The 16,595-nt window shown below is 44.1% G+C and overlaps 7 protein-coding genes across 7 annotated transcripts; 1 reads left to right on the top strand and 6 right to left on the bottom strand. All coding sequences in view use genetic code 12, as the record gives it.

Moving 5' to 3' along the window:
- Nucleotides 1-577: 577 nt before the first annotated feature.
- HOS3 (histone deacetylase) lies at nucleotides 578-2,734 on the bottom strand (the record flags this gene model as incomplete). Its single annotated transcript, XM_034156108.1, has 1 exon — nucleotides 578-2,734. One exon carries the CDS (start codon nucleotides 2,732-2,734, stop codon nucleotides 578-580), a length of 2,157 nt encoding a protein of 718 aa, XP_034011608.1.
- A 592-nt stretch (nucleotides 2,735-3,326) lies between these two features.
- Nucleotides 3,327-4,106, bottom strand: DIURU_003356 (transcription initiation factor IIA large subunit; the record flags this gene model as incomplete). The annotated part of the gene is made up of 1 exon (XM_034156109.1): nucleotides 3,327-4,106. One exon carries the CDS (start codon nucleotides 4,104-4,106, stop codon nucleotides 3,327-3,329), a length of 780 nt encoding a protein of 259 aa, XP_034011609.1.
- Nucleotides 4,107-4,719: 613 nt separating this feature from the next.
- On the bottom strand, nucleotides 4,720-6,258 carry DIURU_003357 (uncharacterized protein; the record flags this gene model as incomplete). The annotated part of the gene is made up of 1 exon (XM_034156110.1): nucleotides 4,720-6,258. One exon carries the CDS (start codon nucleotides 6,256-6,258, stop codon nucleotides 4,720-4,722), a length of 1,539 nt encoding a protein of 512 aa, XP_034011610.1.
- Nucleotides 6,259-6,699: 441 nt separating this feature from the next.
- On the bottom strand, nucleotides 6,700-7,047 carry DIURU_003358 (uncharacterized protein; the record flags this gene model as incomplete). Its single annotated transcript, XM_034156111.1, has 1 exon — nucleotides 6,700-7,047. The coding sequence occupies one exon, from the start codon at nucleotides 7,045-7,047 to the stop codon at nucleotides 6,700-6,702; it is 348 nt and encodes a 115-aa protein (XP_034011611.1).
- Nucleotides 7,048-7,663: 616 nt separating this feature from the next.
- Nucleotides 7,664-9,730, bottom strand: DIURU_003359 (RNA-processing protein; the record flags this gene model as incomplete). The annotated part of the gene is made up of 1 exon (XM_034156112.1): nucleotides 7,664-9,730. One exon carries the CDS (start codon nucleotides 9,728-9,730, stop codon nucleotides 7,664-7,666), a length of 2,067 nt encoding a protein of 688 aa, XP_034011612.1.
- Nucleotides 9,731-11,194: 1,464 nt separating this feature from the next.
- Nucleotides 11,195-14,077, top strand: MED5 (Med5p; the record flags this gene model as incomplete). Its single annotated transcript, XM_034156114.1, has 1 exon — nucleotides 11,195-14,077. One exon carries the CDS (start codon nucleotides 11,195-11,197, stop codon nucleotides 14,075-14,077), a length of 2,883 nt encoding a protein of 960 aa, XP_034011613.1.
- A 42-nt stretch (nucleotides 14,078-14,119) lies between these two features.
- On the bottom strand, nucleotides 14,120-15,298 carry SMM1 (Smm1p; the record flags this gene model as incomplete). The annotated part of the gene is made up of 1 exon (XM_034156115.1): nucleotides 14,120-15,298. One exon carries the CDS (start codon nucleotides 15,296-15,298, stop codon nucleotides 14,120-14,122), a length of 1,179 nt encoding a protein of 392 aa, XP_034011614.1.
- Nucleotides 15,299-16,595: the final 1,297 nt, after the last annotated feature.

Consider the following 16,595-nt stretch of genomic DNA (forward strand, 5'->3'; position numbering starts at 1 on the left):
ATACTGAGCATGTCAAAGCAAGGTTTCTGAACCGTATTAAACTGTGAAATCAGCACAGTCAAACCTCAATTTGTAGCCGTTGTAAATGGAAATGATAGCGCATATGTATTTGAGCAAAAAAGTTCTATACATTCGAGATATTGGGCTCCGCCACCTGTACACGTTTTACCGCTAAAATAGAGTTCGAAGAAATACAAAGACATTCTACAATGGGCGATCTGTCACTTAATTTGTATGTGCCATCACTTGGCCGGTGTGGGTGTCGACTTCATCGATAATGAAAACGCAATTTTAAGCAAGTGACGCTACATGTGGTGCGAGATGTTACATCTTACAAAGTGCAACGAGTAAAACTTTGGGGCAAATAGTTACGATGACGGTGGTGATGACGATAAGGACGAGCATAGCTTGGCACTGCATTGCCGACTATCATGTTTAGAGCAAACCGATTCATCTATGAATCCTATCTTTATTGACGGTGTTGAGAACAGTGACAGTCTGTTCTTGTAAATGTATTAGATCTATTCGTGCATCGTGAATCTTGGGTATCGTTGTAATGATAGATGGATAGTAGGTTCTATCGCCGGTTGTTGCCGCTCATCTTTTTCATGTATGACCGGGTTTGCCGTACCATATTACGAGCGTCGTTAGGGTCAACTTGGTTGGTAATATTGGCCAAGTTGCGCATAGCTAGCTCCTTAACCATCCGAGGCCGCGGTTTTTCATGAGGATCTTGATATTGGTATACGTAGGATGCTGGTAACACAGCGTTCGGCATCATCAGTCGCCCCAATTTAATCACCTCGTTGGCCCAGATAGTGATATCTTGTTGTGGGCGCTTATACGGAGACCATGTTTTCTTGCATCCCTTGACAAGTTCCTTCATCACTTGTTCACTACCCCAAGACGAGTTCCATAAAAGCTCGTCATCATTATTGAGTCCAATGAGGTGAGAGAACAACCCGGTTGTTAGGGCACCATCAGAGTAACCACCTTCAAGGAATGAAGCAACCTTGCAGCCCGCGTGAAGCTTGGCAAGCTTAACCACGTCGTATGTGAAGTGGGCAAAGAATGACGTAGGAACATTGATTCCATGGCGTTGCATCCCGGGGTTTTCATATTCCAGAGCGTCAAACCCTGCACTAATAATGATAAGAGGCTTAAATGGAGGCGGCGCCGTTGGCTTTTTCTTTTCGGCCAGATCTTGTGAGCTATGCCGCAGATGACCAGGAGCAGATACATTTCTTTCAAATTTGGAGCGAGCTTTGAGATAGGCCACATAGTCAGCATCATATTGCTTTTTGGCCTGATTCAAGAATTGATTCGCTCGGTTAAGAATTTGAACGTACTTTGTGGCGTACGTTTTGTAAAAATCATCTTCGCTGCTCCACTCCTGTAAGTGAACATTCCATATGGCTAAATCGTGGTCCATGATACACGTCAGAGCATTCCGGATGTTATCCTTCGTAGCATAGCCCAACTCAGTAGGGTACAGCTTAATATCATGGAGGGAGAAGTATCCAACTTTCGGGGCGCGCAGAGGCCGCTTGCCAAATTGATCTCGTTTGGGAAGGTCGTCAATCTCGTCTTCCGCCAGTTGACCGTAGTCACCGAAAAATCCAGCCTTCTCCCAACAAATATCCTGAGAGCCATCACCGTGGTGAAGGTCAAAATCAAGGATAGCGCAATGGGTAACTCCATACGTGGCATGGGCGTACTCAATACCAATATGGACGTTGTTCAATAAACAGAACCCCAGAGGTAAGCAGGCATGCGAGTGGTGACCCGGCGGACGAATCATAGAAAAGGCCAAGTTGTGATTGTGGCCATCCTTACGTTCGTATAATCGATCCATAGTGGTTTCAATGGTACCAATGACACCTTCGATGGCGTTTATGGTCCTCGGATTGACATAAATGTCGCCGGTGTTCCAGTCCTCCGGCACTTCCAATTCGTTGTTCTGGAGTTTGTCATGCGAGTCAATGCAAAGTTCAAAAAGCTTGCGGGGCCAATTTTTACCATGAACCTTGAGAACATGTTCGCTAAATATGGAGCCCCGCTTACTCAGGTTTATGAGCTTATAGTAGAAAGGAAACATGGTGACGGCCGCTGCCACACCAATCAGCAGCGCTAACAATCGTTGGGGACGTTCGAAAATGGTAGATAAGTACAGCTTGGTAACCCATTTGCGGCCAAATGCGTGCTCAGCACTATAAGGCGAAAGCACAATGATAGTTTTATCCCACTCGTGGCCAAATCGGGGCAGTTCGCTCAGAATATGGGGATTCAGTTGCAAAAACGTCCCAAACGCCTTGTTGAAATGAGAGAGCAGATAATCAATTAATGGACTGGGCTTGAGAATGTCTTGAAAGCGAGGATCAACCTGAATTGGCGGTACGTGGGCCTTACCACTTCGTCTGGCAGGTTGAGGCTCCTCCTCAGTTTCGTCGCCTTCTGCAATGGCGGCGGTGTGAGTGGGAAGCATCAGCAATCGCCGCCTCAGCTTATTGAACTTCGGAATCTGCTCGGAAAGCACTTCTTCTTCCTCCAATGCATCAATATCAATCTTCAGGTAATTATTGTACGTGAGAACGGTGTGCAAACTGATGTCGCCATCGTCTTCCTCCTCGTCATCCTCGGGAAATTGCTCAATATGCTCGAAGTAGTTGTTCAGTGGCTTGATGGTAAGCGTCGTCTCAAACTGAGTGATGAAAGAGTCATCGTCGTCACTCATGGTGATGTTCGGGACCAAGGGCGATGGGGCAACTGTGGGGTTGCTTCGCCTGAGCTTGGATAGTTACAGCTGGTAAAATCACACCTTGCTGTATCCACTGAAAGATTGCCGGATCATGCAGTACTAATTCGTGTCAAAGGGGTAATGTTTATTTTGGGAAGCCTGCAAGTCGTAGCCGCGGGCGGTATCTATAGACTGCAACGAGCCTGACCAGTGGCTGTGGGGAACGATGCAAATGATGACCAGTTTCCCTATTCATCTATTCGTTACCGAGTTTGATAATGGCATTGATCTGAAGCGATATTACCGGGATTGATTGTTGGCAATCTTCCCGATTAGGCGAAAATGTAAACGTTGGTCATGCAAACCCCGGGGTGCAAATAAAACGGTGCAAATAAAACCTACCGGGTCTATGACAATTTTACGAATAGAGTATTGTCTCATTACCTTGTAACACATTCCATTGAATATTTAAAGTTACGCAGCCCTCATTTACAATTCGTTAGTGTGAAATCTTTTGTTGAAGGTGTTCACAATTACATAGCAGTTCAAAACAATTGAGACAAGACGAAAGGGGTATATGAAAATTAAACTACCATTCCAGTTCACCTGTAGCCTTCTGGAAAACGTAGTCCTTGCCATCAATGTTGGCAATCCCTTCTTTCAAGTTGCACTTCCACTTGTTCTTCACTCTTTGAACCCTGTCGTACAAGCAAAGCATAATCTGGCCCTCTGCATCGCCGTCCTCGTCGTCACTCTTTTCCAGCTCCAAGCCGTCGTCTAAATCAGAGTTGATATCGTCAGACTCGTTGAAGAGCTCCTCTTCCTCTTCAAGCGTGCCGTCAGCCTGTCTTATTATATCCAGTTCCTGGACTTTTTTCGCTTCTTGCTCGGCGGCCAACTTCTTCCATTTTGCCAACATGTTTGACGCGTGTTCCAGCTCCATTGTCAATTCAAACGTTCCATCGGTTTGATTGATGCGTCCTGTAGAGTTATCAACGTCCTGCGACCCTATTGAACCACCTAAGTTAGGAATCTCAAGTCCCAAACTTCCTTGGCCTTGATACAGAAATTGGGTATCGTTCCCGGGAATCTCGAGCCCCAGGCCCATGTGAGGTGGCGGCGGTATCATTCCATGTGGAGCTTGATAGTTCATATTTCCAATGTGGCCCTGCATTTGTTGGCCGTTGTGAATATCATCATCCCACAGAAAGTGGGCCACATGGGTTTGACTTAACTTCTCGCACCAGATGCGACGCAACTCTTGTAAAACGGTCTCGTCAATACCCAGGTCTTCAAAGTCCTGACGGGAATCATTGATGACTTCATCTATGATGGTCTCGTAAAGCTTGGACGCTTCGACATTGGACATCTTCCTCGGTCTCGGTCACCCTCGAATTTGCTATGCGATTTTTCGTTTAGTGGCGAATAAGTGCGTGCGACCACCACTTGCCTAAGAGAAGGATTCCCACTATGTTTCCAACAAATGTAAATGTACCAACTCGATGACAATGACAAGTAGTCTTATTGTGTCAAATGCAAAAGTCGGTTTGGAAGATTTTCCCGGCATTATTCCCAGAGGTAACATAGGTCTCAATCTTCTGCAATTGCGATAAGGTGTTTGAGCTCAACTAAGGTATTCCTTTGTCCTATGATATTACTCACAATTTCCTATACTTTCCACTATTGAACGAAAACTCTTACTCGATCCAAAATCATCGATTGATGAAATTCAAGGTACATAGCTATGGTATCTTATGTAATTCCTCACTTAGCTTTTGTGCATTTGAAACTCATAATGATTAAGCACTTATTCAAACCCAACATTATCGCCATATTTTCATTGCACTCAATGCTAAAGATTTTGCGATGTAATGTTACACATGCAGATCAATACCGACAGTTTTCTTCTGAATCAGATGATTTCGAAACAATTCTTTTGCCAAGCTCGGTTCAATATTAGCTTTCGTTGGAAGGATTGAATCTCAGCAACAGATATTAGCGAAAACCATACCAACCTCAACCTCGCTGACGACATGGCTAAAATATTTGAGCACAAAGTTCTCTATGAATTCGTGGTCATCATTGGAATACGGGTCAAGATCCATATCTATGAGATCTTGATATGTCACGGTTATTGAAATCTTGTTTTGAAGTTGGCTTACTGAGTCAATACCCTCCAGTGACAATTGTTCAGTAATAATCTCATTAATCAAAGCGAAGTATCGACGAGTAAGCCCATGAAAGTAGCCCACTACGGCAACTAATTGCAAAAAGTCAACTGAACACCCCACTTCTCCGTCTTCAGATCCACGCTCATCGTCACCATCGTTAACGCCACGGCCCGCCAGCGCAAACCAACTCCAAGCCTGCCACAACAGTTCACGCCACAGCATAGGGTGACATGCTTCTAATAGCCACCACGCCGGTTCACTTTTATCCAGACACGGGAATCGTCCGACCACCTGAAGCTCGGTGTCATTTTCATCATAAGAACTCATAAGTGAATGAATCAGTCTCAAGTCATCGGTGTTGGACAAGTTTGATTCAGCGGGTTCAGAACATGCTACGAGTCGACGCAACTTGCTTCTATCACGTCTCAGAGCGCGCTGCACAGGTCCCAATTGATTTCCAGTTGTGTCTTTCAGCAAGTACATCAGTGCGTGTTCATTTCCATTGAGAAGAACAACAACATCACTTGCACTCTTATTATACATCAAAATGTCATCGTTGGTGGTAGCAATATACCCAGGGACGTGCCAGAACTCTTGATTAAGCCCAACGTTATATAAGGGAGGCAGGTAATAAGCTTCAACAGACTGACCGACAGCTTTCACGTCATGGGGAACAACACTAATCAAGGAAAGAATATAGTCATAAGCGTATATCAGAAAATAATCATTCCCAGGCCGTTGATGATTTTCATTATTGAAGAAAAGAATTTGATGTCGCAACAACGCGTGCTTGAATAAGGGAAACACCAATGGACCAACCTTCGATATGAAATTAGGAAGTTGTGTCAACATATGGTGCTTAACAGCGGTCTTGGCAAGATCTAGATTTTGACCAGGTAACGTCAAACCAGTCAATTTATCATACACCCTGTCCAACTCTTGATGATCACGATCATGTTCGAACTTGCTCACAGCTCCACTCAAAACATCAATGTATTCCCAGCCCATCTCAATAAACTGATTGGGTTGCCATTGTGTGGAGTGGGGATCACAGACCACACCTAACAGGTACATCAACACATTCTTGCGATCACTAGTGTCGTTATCCACAATCAGTTGTTGAAATCGGGCTACCCCATAGTAGAATTGACCTTTGTGCTTCGTTTTCTCCACGGAGAAGACTACACTAGTCTTCTCAAATTCATGAATTCCCAGAGGCAAAACCTTATAATCGAGTCCCTCCATAACGAGATGTGGATCTTGGCTCTTCTGCCATACCATTGTGTAACCCTTCTTCACATCGAATTGGGCAAGAAATACCGCAACCACTTTAGCTGGCGTGTAGCTCATTGTGGGCTTTGGTGGTTATCGTCACAACGTGTGCGGTTCGCGTAAGGATTAAGGAGGGGGTGGGGGAAGCGACCCCTATTGTGGAGAACGACTTATAGAACGGAAGTTTTAGACTACAGAGACGTTGCATAGACATGCCGTCGTACAACGTGATCAACAAAAATGTTTGACTCAAACTCATCACTATAGGCGAATAGAGTAAACTCTGACTCTGGTCCAACTCAAGCGGATTGCAGAAGACCATTATTTAGTGAATTGCAGAGAGCCTTTATTCAGTGAATTGCAATTTTACACGTAAGTATATATCAAACCAGGAACAGAATTCTTGAATGCTTTATCACTTTTTATGTATTAATAGAAAGATCCAGTCTCGATCAACCGCCTGACTTGATTTGAAGCCACAGGCATTTCCATGAGAAGCAAGCTCACACGTCTCGTATTTTAACCTCTAATTCTTAAGGTAAAGTTCACAATAACCGCAATGAACAAAAAGATGCACAACATGGTAGGACCGAAACGGTCGTCGTAAGGTCCGGTGCCCCGCATTCTGATGGCTTTAGCACGCCAGTGATAGGTAACAAGAGCGTAAACCATGGTCAACATGGCAATGAAGGTGAACAAGCCAGCTGACACCCGGCCGATGGAATCACCGAAGTTGAGCAACCCGACCCCGAGCGAGCCGAGAATGACCGTGAAATTGAGCCATGAAAGGAAGGTTCTTTCATTGGCAAAGAACACCTTGGGTTCAACCCGGGCGGGCAAGGCAATCCGCTTGGTCTGGCTCGACATTTCCTGGAAAATTAGCGTCGAATATTCAAGGACGTGGGTATATGTAACCTTTTGTACCGACGCTGCGCGGTATCAATTTTCTAGGGGCACGTGGGGCGCTTTCGACGCCGACTGCATTATTTTCACACGACACTTAAGGTCCGGAAAAATCATTGACAGCTGGTATTGTAGGAAGAGCAAATGAAATATCGAAACTTTAACGTCTTTAAAGTGTGACGTCCATCTTCAGTGTAGATATTGAAGGCTTGCGATTTAAGCAACAGCCGCACGCTACCAGCACAGCTGGACAGCATGACAGCCGCGAGTGGCTGATTATGAGGTAAGGATACCGATTACTGTCGAGAAGTACAAGATGACCTCAATGATGACGTTGCAACATTACAAGATTCGAGTGCATTTCACGCTACAAATGCCTCACCTAATTTGTAATTTTTTTCAATAATCTTACTAGGTAGGATTCGTGTAAACAATTGTTGGACATCAGGGTAGTACTATAAAAGTATACATTCACTATAGATTTAAGACACAAATTGAAAATTGGGACGTGGTGATGATGATCATTCTTCCTCTTCTCTTTGGTAAATTACTTCGATTCTTCTCCTATTTATTAATTATCTCAACCACTCTTGTACTTTTCGTAAAGCTTAGTGGCCTCGGTCTTCACATCATCGTCACCTTCACTCATTTCCTTCAAAAGCTCTAAGGACGACTCTTTAGCCGGAGGACGAAACATTATGAGAAATTGTAACGATTGAAAACCAATCTTCAGCCGGGCAGGATCAAGACAAATAGATTTGATCTTGAAAACATGATCACGAGTAAGTGCCGGTAAGTCAGATATCAAGCGAATGAATAAATTCCGATCAGTAGGCTCGATAAATGAAATAACTGCATCGAGAACCTTACCGGACCAAGTATTATAGTTATTAGTCGGGGTTTTGGCATCTGCGTTGAAAAGTTGTTCAGAATACCACTCCTCATTAAGCCAGTCAATGACGAGACTCACCCGCTTATGAATGTTCTCCAAAAAGTAGTCAAGAATGGACAGTCTGACTATATCAGCCATTTCTTGGGTTTTGACACCATCCTCAGACCCGACGTCAGCGCACCGCATTCCTCTCGTCACCATTCTTGTCAACAATACCAACCACAGATCCTTCTTCCAATATTTGATAGCAATACGATTGAGCTCTGTTTCAGCAGGAGTTGTAGGAACCCCGACGTCAACACCTTGGTTGGCAGCTAATTTAAAGAAGTTCTTAGTGATGAGTTTAACATGATCACGTTTTTCATTAAAGCTGACTTGCTTTGGAGGAGGTAGAGTGTACACTGCGTCAGGATTATAATCATTGTTATCTTCGCCGTCGTCGTTCTCCACTTGGGTGCGAGCTCGCTTGAGCATGGGTTCTGCTGACTGGGCTTCCTCCAACGCATGCGTGTAACGAGCACTAATGATATCTAAAGCGGTCAGCAATTGTGACGCGCTCACTTTCTCCAAAGCTTTCACGACCATAGCAGACATGATATTGATCGGCACCGTGGTGACATCAAAATCGTTGATTTTATTAGCAGGATCATTGAGCATGTACAATCCCTTGTAATCCAGCGATTGCAGCTTTCTCAGAGGATTGGCAAAGCCTTCAAACTTACGCTTGCGGATTGTGGGATCAGGGATTTCAATTACGTTACGTTTACGAATCTCATCGCCTCGATCAATTAATTTTTTAACTTTTTCATTGATCAGTTGTTGAGCAGCCGTAGGTGCCAAGTTATGGCGCATCAAATGCTGGAGAAGCACCTTTTGTTGACGATCAACGTACTTTCTTGCTAACTTGAACTCCTCTTCCAGTTGGTAGTTTGATTGTAGTTTTTGGGTGGTATCATATGTTTCAACAGCTTTGATGATTTTCGTAGCAAATTGAGGCTTGCGTTTGAGCAAAATTATTAGTTGATTGAGGACACCACATAAAACTGGGACAACAATGACGTCAAGTTTGAGCGGGGACAATACCATGTCAACCAACATATTAGCCTCATACTCCATGTTTTGGTACTTTATGAGCAGATGATTAGGCGGTACATCGTTGAGCAGAAATGGTTTTGTGGAACCTTCTGAAGGGTTTATGACTGTAGTTTTCGACTGGTAATCGATGACAATAACAATGAACTTGAGTAGTTCAATTCGGGAACGAACATTACGAAAGTGGTCATGCTCAGAATTGTCACTCTTTTCCAACGGGAAACAAGTTGAGAACTTGTTAACTAAGTTGTTCTTGAGCTGGGTAAGGCGACTCCAGACATGATCGCAGCCATCGTTGGCGGCTACGTATTTGTAAACCATTCGGTAAACCACGCATGTGATGTCAATTACTTGACAAAAAATCCCGACATCGGGGACTTCTGCGAGGGCAATGAGAGTATCCAAAGTGTCGATTGCAAGGTCGACCAACACACTACGGTCAATATCATCATTACCGACGAATACATCGCGCAAGAACCTTACACACCACAGTTGGATGTTCAGGTTGTTGTTGGGAAGAAAGTTGAGGACTTGCTTGACGACTTGAGGAAAAGTGTGTGTATCGGCAAACGCTAATTTTCTTGCCTCCTCCAATTGCTTGAGAATGACATCGGTCAGGGGTACAGTGGGAGTCGCCCCCGCTGTCACCAGCGTTGCGGACATGATGGTTGTGTGGCCAGTTCACGACGCGCAGTGAAAAACAAGATAGTGATGGGGCGGATCTCATCGACGAATAATAAAGGAAAGCCTTTTCGTGATCAAACGATGATCAATCATGATATACGTATAGCAGTTGTGGATTGAATCGTGAAACTTGGAGTTTTATGTGAACATTATCTTTTAGACATAACTATCGTCCTAAGTCAAAGGAAGGCTGTAATTTAATCATGAGCCTAAGTAATAACAATGCTTAAGAAAGGCTTTAAGCTTTCAACCGCCACTAAGGGTTTCTAGCCCTATCTATATGAGGAAGTTATCAGTTCCATACATATGGATGGAAGGCCGATCCAGAAGTTCTGCTGGCTTATGCGTACCCCACTTACAAAAATTACACAATGAAAACTTCAACACATAGGTTCATAAGACTCTCGACTTTAACGAAATCAAAGATAAGTCAAGGGACACTTGCGTAATCCGTTTGAATTAACTAAAACCGACTTGAAATGCCAGGACACTTCGAGTCTGCTAAACCCATGAGACTTGACATTCGGTTGGGGACACCGTAGAGGCTGTGCGTCGTTCAGCTGGAATTCTCTTTGCCAGGGATGTACGTAGTTGGGCGTCCGTCAACATGAAACTTCGAAGCTGATTCCCGCAACTCGTCGCTCACAAGCATTGAGGCTTTGACTGTGTGCGTCGGGTAATTTGGGGAGATAAATATAGAGCTACATATAGCTTTTTTAAATATTATTATATACTTGATGTTTGATTAACGCTTATTCTATCGTACATGCACACATGGCGCTTGTCTTTGTTGCTGGGTTCGGCAAAACTGGTGACGTCGGGGAAGGTATTCCACCTGATGCAGTGTCTGCATCAACGGCTTTCAAAGCCGGCCCCCCACTCTCCCCCGCCCCTTTAAACTCTTTTTCCGGTGGTACACATTTATCCGGAACAATCACCCACAATGGATGCTCTTAATGTCTGGCGCTTACAATCGCGATTATTCCGAAAACAACTTTCACCCCTCCAAGGTTCCCAGAAGAGCTGGAGACAACGAGTAGTGCCGTTCATTCGTGTCTACCTGCCTCCAGTTGAGATCACAACGGATCTCAAACTATGAGATCTTGAGTGGCACCGATGTTTGTCTAAAGGCTTCTACATCGCACTAATAATGATTCAAAGGAACATATTATCTGCAACTGATTAGCGAACTATTTTTCCCGATCCCACAGCTAATGTCAACGAAATTATCACACGATGAGGGGCTTGCTATTGCATCGAGCTGGTCTATTCGCAGTAATTGCAGATACGACGGGACAAAGTTGAAATACAGCTATTTGTGTATTATGTTAGATCTCTTGGTCTGCCTGGAAGTCTTATCTCCTTTGGACGTGTAACCCCGCTAGTCGCACTGGGAGCCGTTGCAGTAGATTCTAACGCGACGACCGCGAACCTCACCAGCCAATGTCTGTATCCGACCTAGCCCAGGTTGTGGTTAGGGCCACCGATAGGCGGATCCCTCCTAAAGTGTTTATTTCGTTGGTGTCGCAGATCACCCGTCGTCGATCGGTGCTGGACGCCGAGGTGGAAGCGTCAATGCTCGAAATCGCCAGTGAGGACGCCGACACTCAGGTGAAGCTTGTACTCGAATGGGCCTTCAGTGATGGCAACAGGCTCGCACAAATTTTCCGATGTTTACCGCAGATCCCATGGCTGTCTCAAACTCATTATCTTCGAGCACTTCCCAACAGCGTACCCCTGTCTGCCAAATTCACCTTTCTCAATGAAATATATCCACAATACTTGAAAGCAGTGGTGGACCGTCTACAAACGACAGCAAATATTTCAGAAACTGACAAATTCTTGATTACATTGGTGTTCGTCACTGACATCTTTTATTCTAGAGATGGAATTGCACCGTCAGGGGACTTGGCGACAAAATTGAGAGATCTTGGCTACAAACTTGTGACCTACGCCGACAAGCATGATCTTCGTGAAGTGGCTACTATGATCAACCTGTTCCTACATCGTCAGTTGGGAAAATCCTCGTCTGCTGATCCATTTACACCTAACTCTCTGGGATCGTCCCTGGTAACAAAGACGAGCAAGGGGTCACTGATATTCAAAATGAGCCCTGAGCGTCAGTTACGGCGCTATCGTTCTAGCAGCTTTTATTGGTTTCTAATCAATATGAAACAAGTACGAACAACCACCACTCCACAGGGGTTTCTCCAAGAGTACTTGAATCAATTCATTGATCCTCTGCGCCATAAAGATGGTACCTACATTGCCTCCGAGCTTATTAGGTCAAACTTCGTTGGCATCCTGTTTTGCATCCTCAATAATGAAAGCCGTTATCTGATATTCAATTGGAAAAATTTCATCACACTGAGACTCCCCAAAATCTTGGCTTTACTATCAGTCGACCTGTTGGAACCGATTATCATACTGGTATTCTCTCGATTAGGTGAGCCAGCCCTGAGTGTATTAGGTTCAATGGTCATTGGTAAAGCACGTCAATATGATTTACGGCAAGCTTTTGTGAAGGGTTGTGTGTTATCGAAGTTATTGCTGATCCATCTGTTTCAAAAGATATTTCCTTTGGAAAAAAACCAGAGTCTAGTGTCTGAACTTGGGCAGACAAACGTTGACTTTGATTTTAACGCCAAGTTCAATGAGACTTTATTGCAAACCAACCCGGAATTCACTCTGCTTGAAGAGCTGGGTCTCTTTGAATTCATGGACTCATTGGTTGTCCCATTGGAATTTCTGGTTTCTCGTCAACTCGATTTCAGCAATACTGTCCTTCGAGTAACTGACGAATTGATTGAGAAGAGAGACAACGCACGCTTATTCCGGTTACTCGTACTGTTGTTTCACAACATCAATGTGCTCAATTTGGTTGTATACAATGTTACCCCACGAGCATTGATCAATAAGCTTATTGATTATCTTGATCGGGACTCTTTCAACTTCGAAGATGAAGAGAACTTCCAGGAGCATTACCTGTACTTTGGTGTCATTCTTGTTGCAGTGATTGCTATGGTGGAATTGTTTCATTTGGATATGAGTCATTTCGTTGTTAAGGGATCATTCGTGATGGATTACCTTAACAATTTTTATTTTCGACTTTGCGATAATATGCTGGATCGGATTGCCGTCGCAAAACCGGACGAGGATGACCAGATCATCTTGACAAACTATAACCAGTTGTTCAATAATTGGGTGAACGCTCTTTTCGATGATAGTAATGATGGGTTGCTGGATGATCTCATTAAAAGTATACTGGTGAAACAAATCTATCAATTGATCCCAGTATTGTATCAACAAGCCATCATTGCTGGCCATACTGGCCAACTAACTTTTGCGGTATTAAACAATGGCATAGACTATTTGTCACAAGGCTTTTTGATACCCGCAACTGTATCTATTATTAATTGGTTGCTCAAGATGATAACGCTTGATGGCAATAATGATCTGTTATACATTGATGTGCTCAACGCTCTTTTCCAAAGTAATATGCAAGATGTTGACACACTGAAGCACATATTCAAGTTGGTTATAACCGTTACCGGATCTAACGTTTTGCAAACACTTAAGTTAGTGGCGGATTGGGAGAAGCTGAATAAGATCAAGGATCTAATCAACTCAATTACTCAGTATCTCGATTTGAGTTACATTGACAACCATCTCAGCTTTAAGCAGGAGATTGAGACGGGGAGCATTCTTGCTCAACAGTTTCGCAATTTGATGATGTATACGATGATTAATGATACTATGAGTTTGGTGCCTTTGAATATCACATTCATTTGGACTTACCTCGAGACTAACAGTACTGCAATTGTGGAAACTATGGTTGATGAAATGGCATTGTTTTTGAAAAACAACAGCGACGACTCGAAAACATATATCAACGTTGGTAGCTACTTGTTGGTTGTGACTTCAGTATATCTGGTGGAAGATAAAGAGCATTGGCTTGAGGTGCTTCTGCTGCCTCCTCCCCGAAAAGCTGATGCCGTGAAAAGCGAGATTGAGTCTACTCATGTAAATAAGAGTAGATTCTCACTTGAAATGGATCGACACTATTCGCTGATTTTCAACGAGAAGAAAACTGATGATGACATGTTTGACATGATGGAAGATGATGGTTTGTTCAATGAGCTGAAGAAGCGGATTCCCACGCTGGAATGTTTGACCAAACTACAGAAGCTTCGCCAACGCCAAGTTAATGCGATGGCTGCAATTCAAGAGATGCGGATACAAGCACTGCCAGATGATGGAAACTTCAAGGCCTTGGGGTTGTTTGTGGAACGTGTGATAGATCAGTTGAACAATTTCTACATTTAGGAACACCTTTAATCTATAATGAACCTTAAAATAACTACCATATTAATTACAAGTAACCGCTTTGGGTTTCTTGTTTGCTTGTTCTTCTTCAGCTTCACGGGCCCGTTTCCGCGCGACAGCTGCCTCTTGCTCTTGCTTTTTGATGATATCACCACGATCAGGGTCGCCTGGTTTCCGACTGAGGGCATACTTCATTTCATCAGGACGCTCCTTATTGATAAAGTCAGTATACTCCTCTTGCGTCAACACGAGCTGTTTCTGACAATCCTTGACCAAAAACTTGTTGACGAGATCAGAATCATCGTCCTTCATCTCATCGGCGACCTTGTGAAAATCTTCCAAGGTTCGCAGATGAGCAAACTTCATATAGTACTTCAGTTTTCCGGGGACCAAATTGAGTATCATGAATTTAATATTGGCCAAATTCTCGGGCTGAAATTTAGTGCACAAATCTAGGAATTCAAGTACCGTTTTTTTGGCATTTTGGGGCGTAGCCGAAAACACCAGTGGGTTGCATTCCGCTGCTTCAGCAATCATTCCTCCGATTTCCTCATCATTGAGAACCTTTCTCATGTTCAAAATATCAGTTCGACTTTGCAAATTGCCATTGATTACCACTGATATACCTTTGGATTTGACCAAAGGAATGAGAGTCGGCAAATACATCCATCGAGGGTCTTGGCGGTTCCGCATGTCTCTGGTACGACAATGGATCGTTAAGTTGGTGATACCTGTGGCGCAGATTTGTTCCACTAAGCTTGTCGTGCTTTCCAAAGTATCCAACATACGAATTTTGCACAGAATGGGTTTGTTCTTGGGCTTGCCGACTTTTTCGACAAGAGCTTTAAGAATCAGACAAAGCAAATCAGGCGTGGAAAGAAGAGCGGCACCCATCCCCGCGTGAGTAGAGAATGGCTTGGGACAACCACAATTGAGATCGATGCCATCGACGTCATCGATTACTTTAAGAGCCGCATCGACCGCCACGGTAGGGTCTGCCAGCCCGAGTTGAAAAATGAGATTACCACGTTCATGAGCATGCGACGTCCGGAAAACCACCAGCCGCTTGACCGAATCGCCGTGCTTTTTCAGTTTGATAGGTTGGTCGATGACATAGTCGACGGTGTTAAGCTGAGAGTTGACAATGCGAGTGGTTTGCACGATTTTCTTATCGATGATTTCGGGAGACCACACCAAATCACAGCCATGAGCTAATGACATAAGCCTGGTGGGGAGTTCCCCCAGCCGGACCATCGGCGCTAGGCACACTTTTCCCACGAAGTTCACCATTAGTCGAGTCAGCGATGGCCGGGTTGATAGTTGTATGCAGGTGTATGAGGATGTGGCCAGGACATCAAAAATCTAGTGAAAAATGAGGTCGTGAGGGGTTCAAAAGAAATCCGCGATAAAAAGTAATTCCGTGCGGATATTGGGACGAAAAGAAAGTCGGTTGCGTTAGCAAATTACGAAAATGTTGGCCTTCGCTGGGATTGGCCAGATCTATAAATATCGTAGTGCTAGGGGTTGGGTGTTTTTCAATTTTGAAAGTAATCATCTAAACATTTTAGTGATGTCTTGACGTATTCTCAACGTTGTTAAGCTTCTGCTACTCGTCGATTTGACTCCAACTGCACCGTGTGATTGCCGTCAAAATCACCGGCGGTATCACTTCTTTTGGGATATTTTAGCAAACTTGTCTGCACTATGGAACTGATCTCTTGCCACGGCACTCGTATCCAATAAACTGTCTACAAGGCTTCGGTAATTAGTTATCTATCGGCCGAAAAGGTGAAATACACGCCATCTCTGGTGCGTACAAGTATAGTAATTGTGGAGGCTAGAGGCCTTCAACCCCCTAGGGCAGTTGTGGCACTTCATTGTCTTTGACTTTGCTCCTTTCTTTAAAACAAGTACGGCGCCAGTAAAATGACAAGTTACCGGTTCAGCCACATTATGTTGACATTGACGACTTAACGGCATGGTGACACATAAATCCGGTAAGTCATTCATGTGTCGAAATCACGATGCGTGGACGGGCCGGCTGTAATGACCTTATAGCAATGTCTCATTGGCTACATTGCTTCGGCCGACATTGACAAGACGTTGCTTGGACATGTAATACCTGACTACATTCTTGGCTGCCTGATGTGTACACGCGGCGGCTGAGTGTCATTTCCCGTCACGCGATGACCCCCCATCAAAGTTTTCGGCGACGGTGCAGCGATATGAAACGGCGATAACACCACTGATCCCAGTAAGCTTATCGATCACGAATAGGCCTGGTCAATTACATATCAATTCATCAGTTTTACTTCAATGGCTCTTCGATTAGTTGTGACTGCTTATCCATTAGAACACGCCGCGTTGTGGAGTTCCTTTCCGCTCCTGCATAATACCTGCGTGCATTATCGCATCACATGGTCGGCGTTGGTGATGTTAAGGAAAAATCGTTGCTTCCAGGCCGAAAGTTATACATGATACCTTAAGATAAAATTTTTCTGCTATCTCGTTTACTTTG

This window comes from Diutina rugosa (assembly GCF_008704595.1).
Source record: "Diutina rugosa strain CBS 613 chromosome Unknown scaffold1_size794362, whole genome shotgun sequence".
Taxonomy (NCBI): Eukaryota; Fungi; Ascomycota; class Pichiomycetes; order Serinales; family Debaryomycetaceae; genus Diutina; species Diutina rugosa.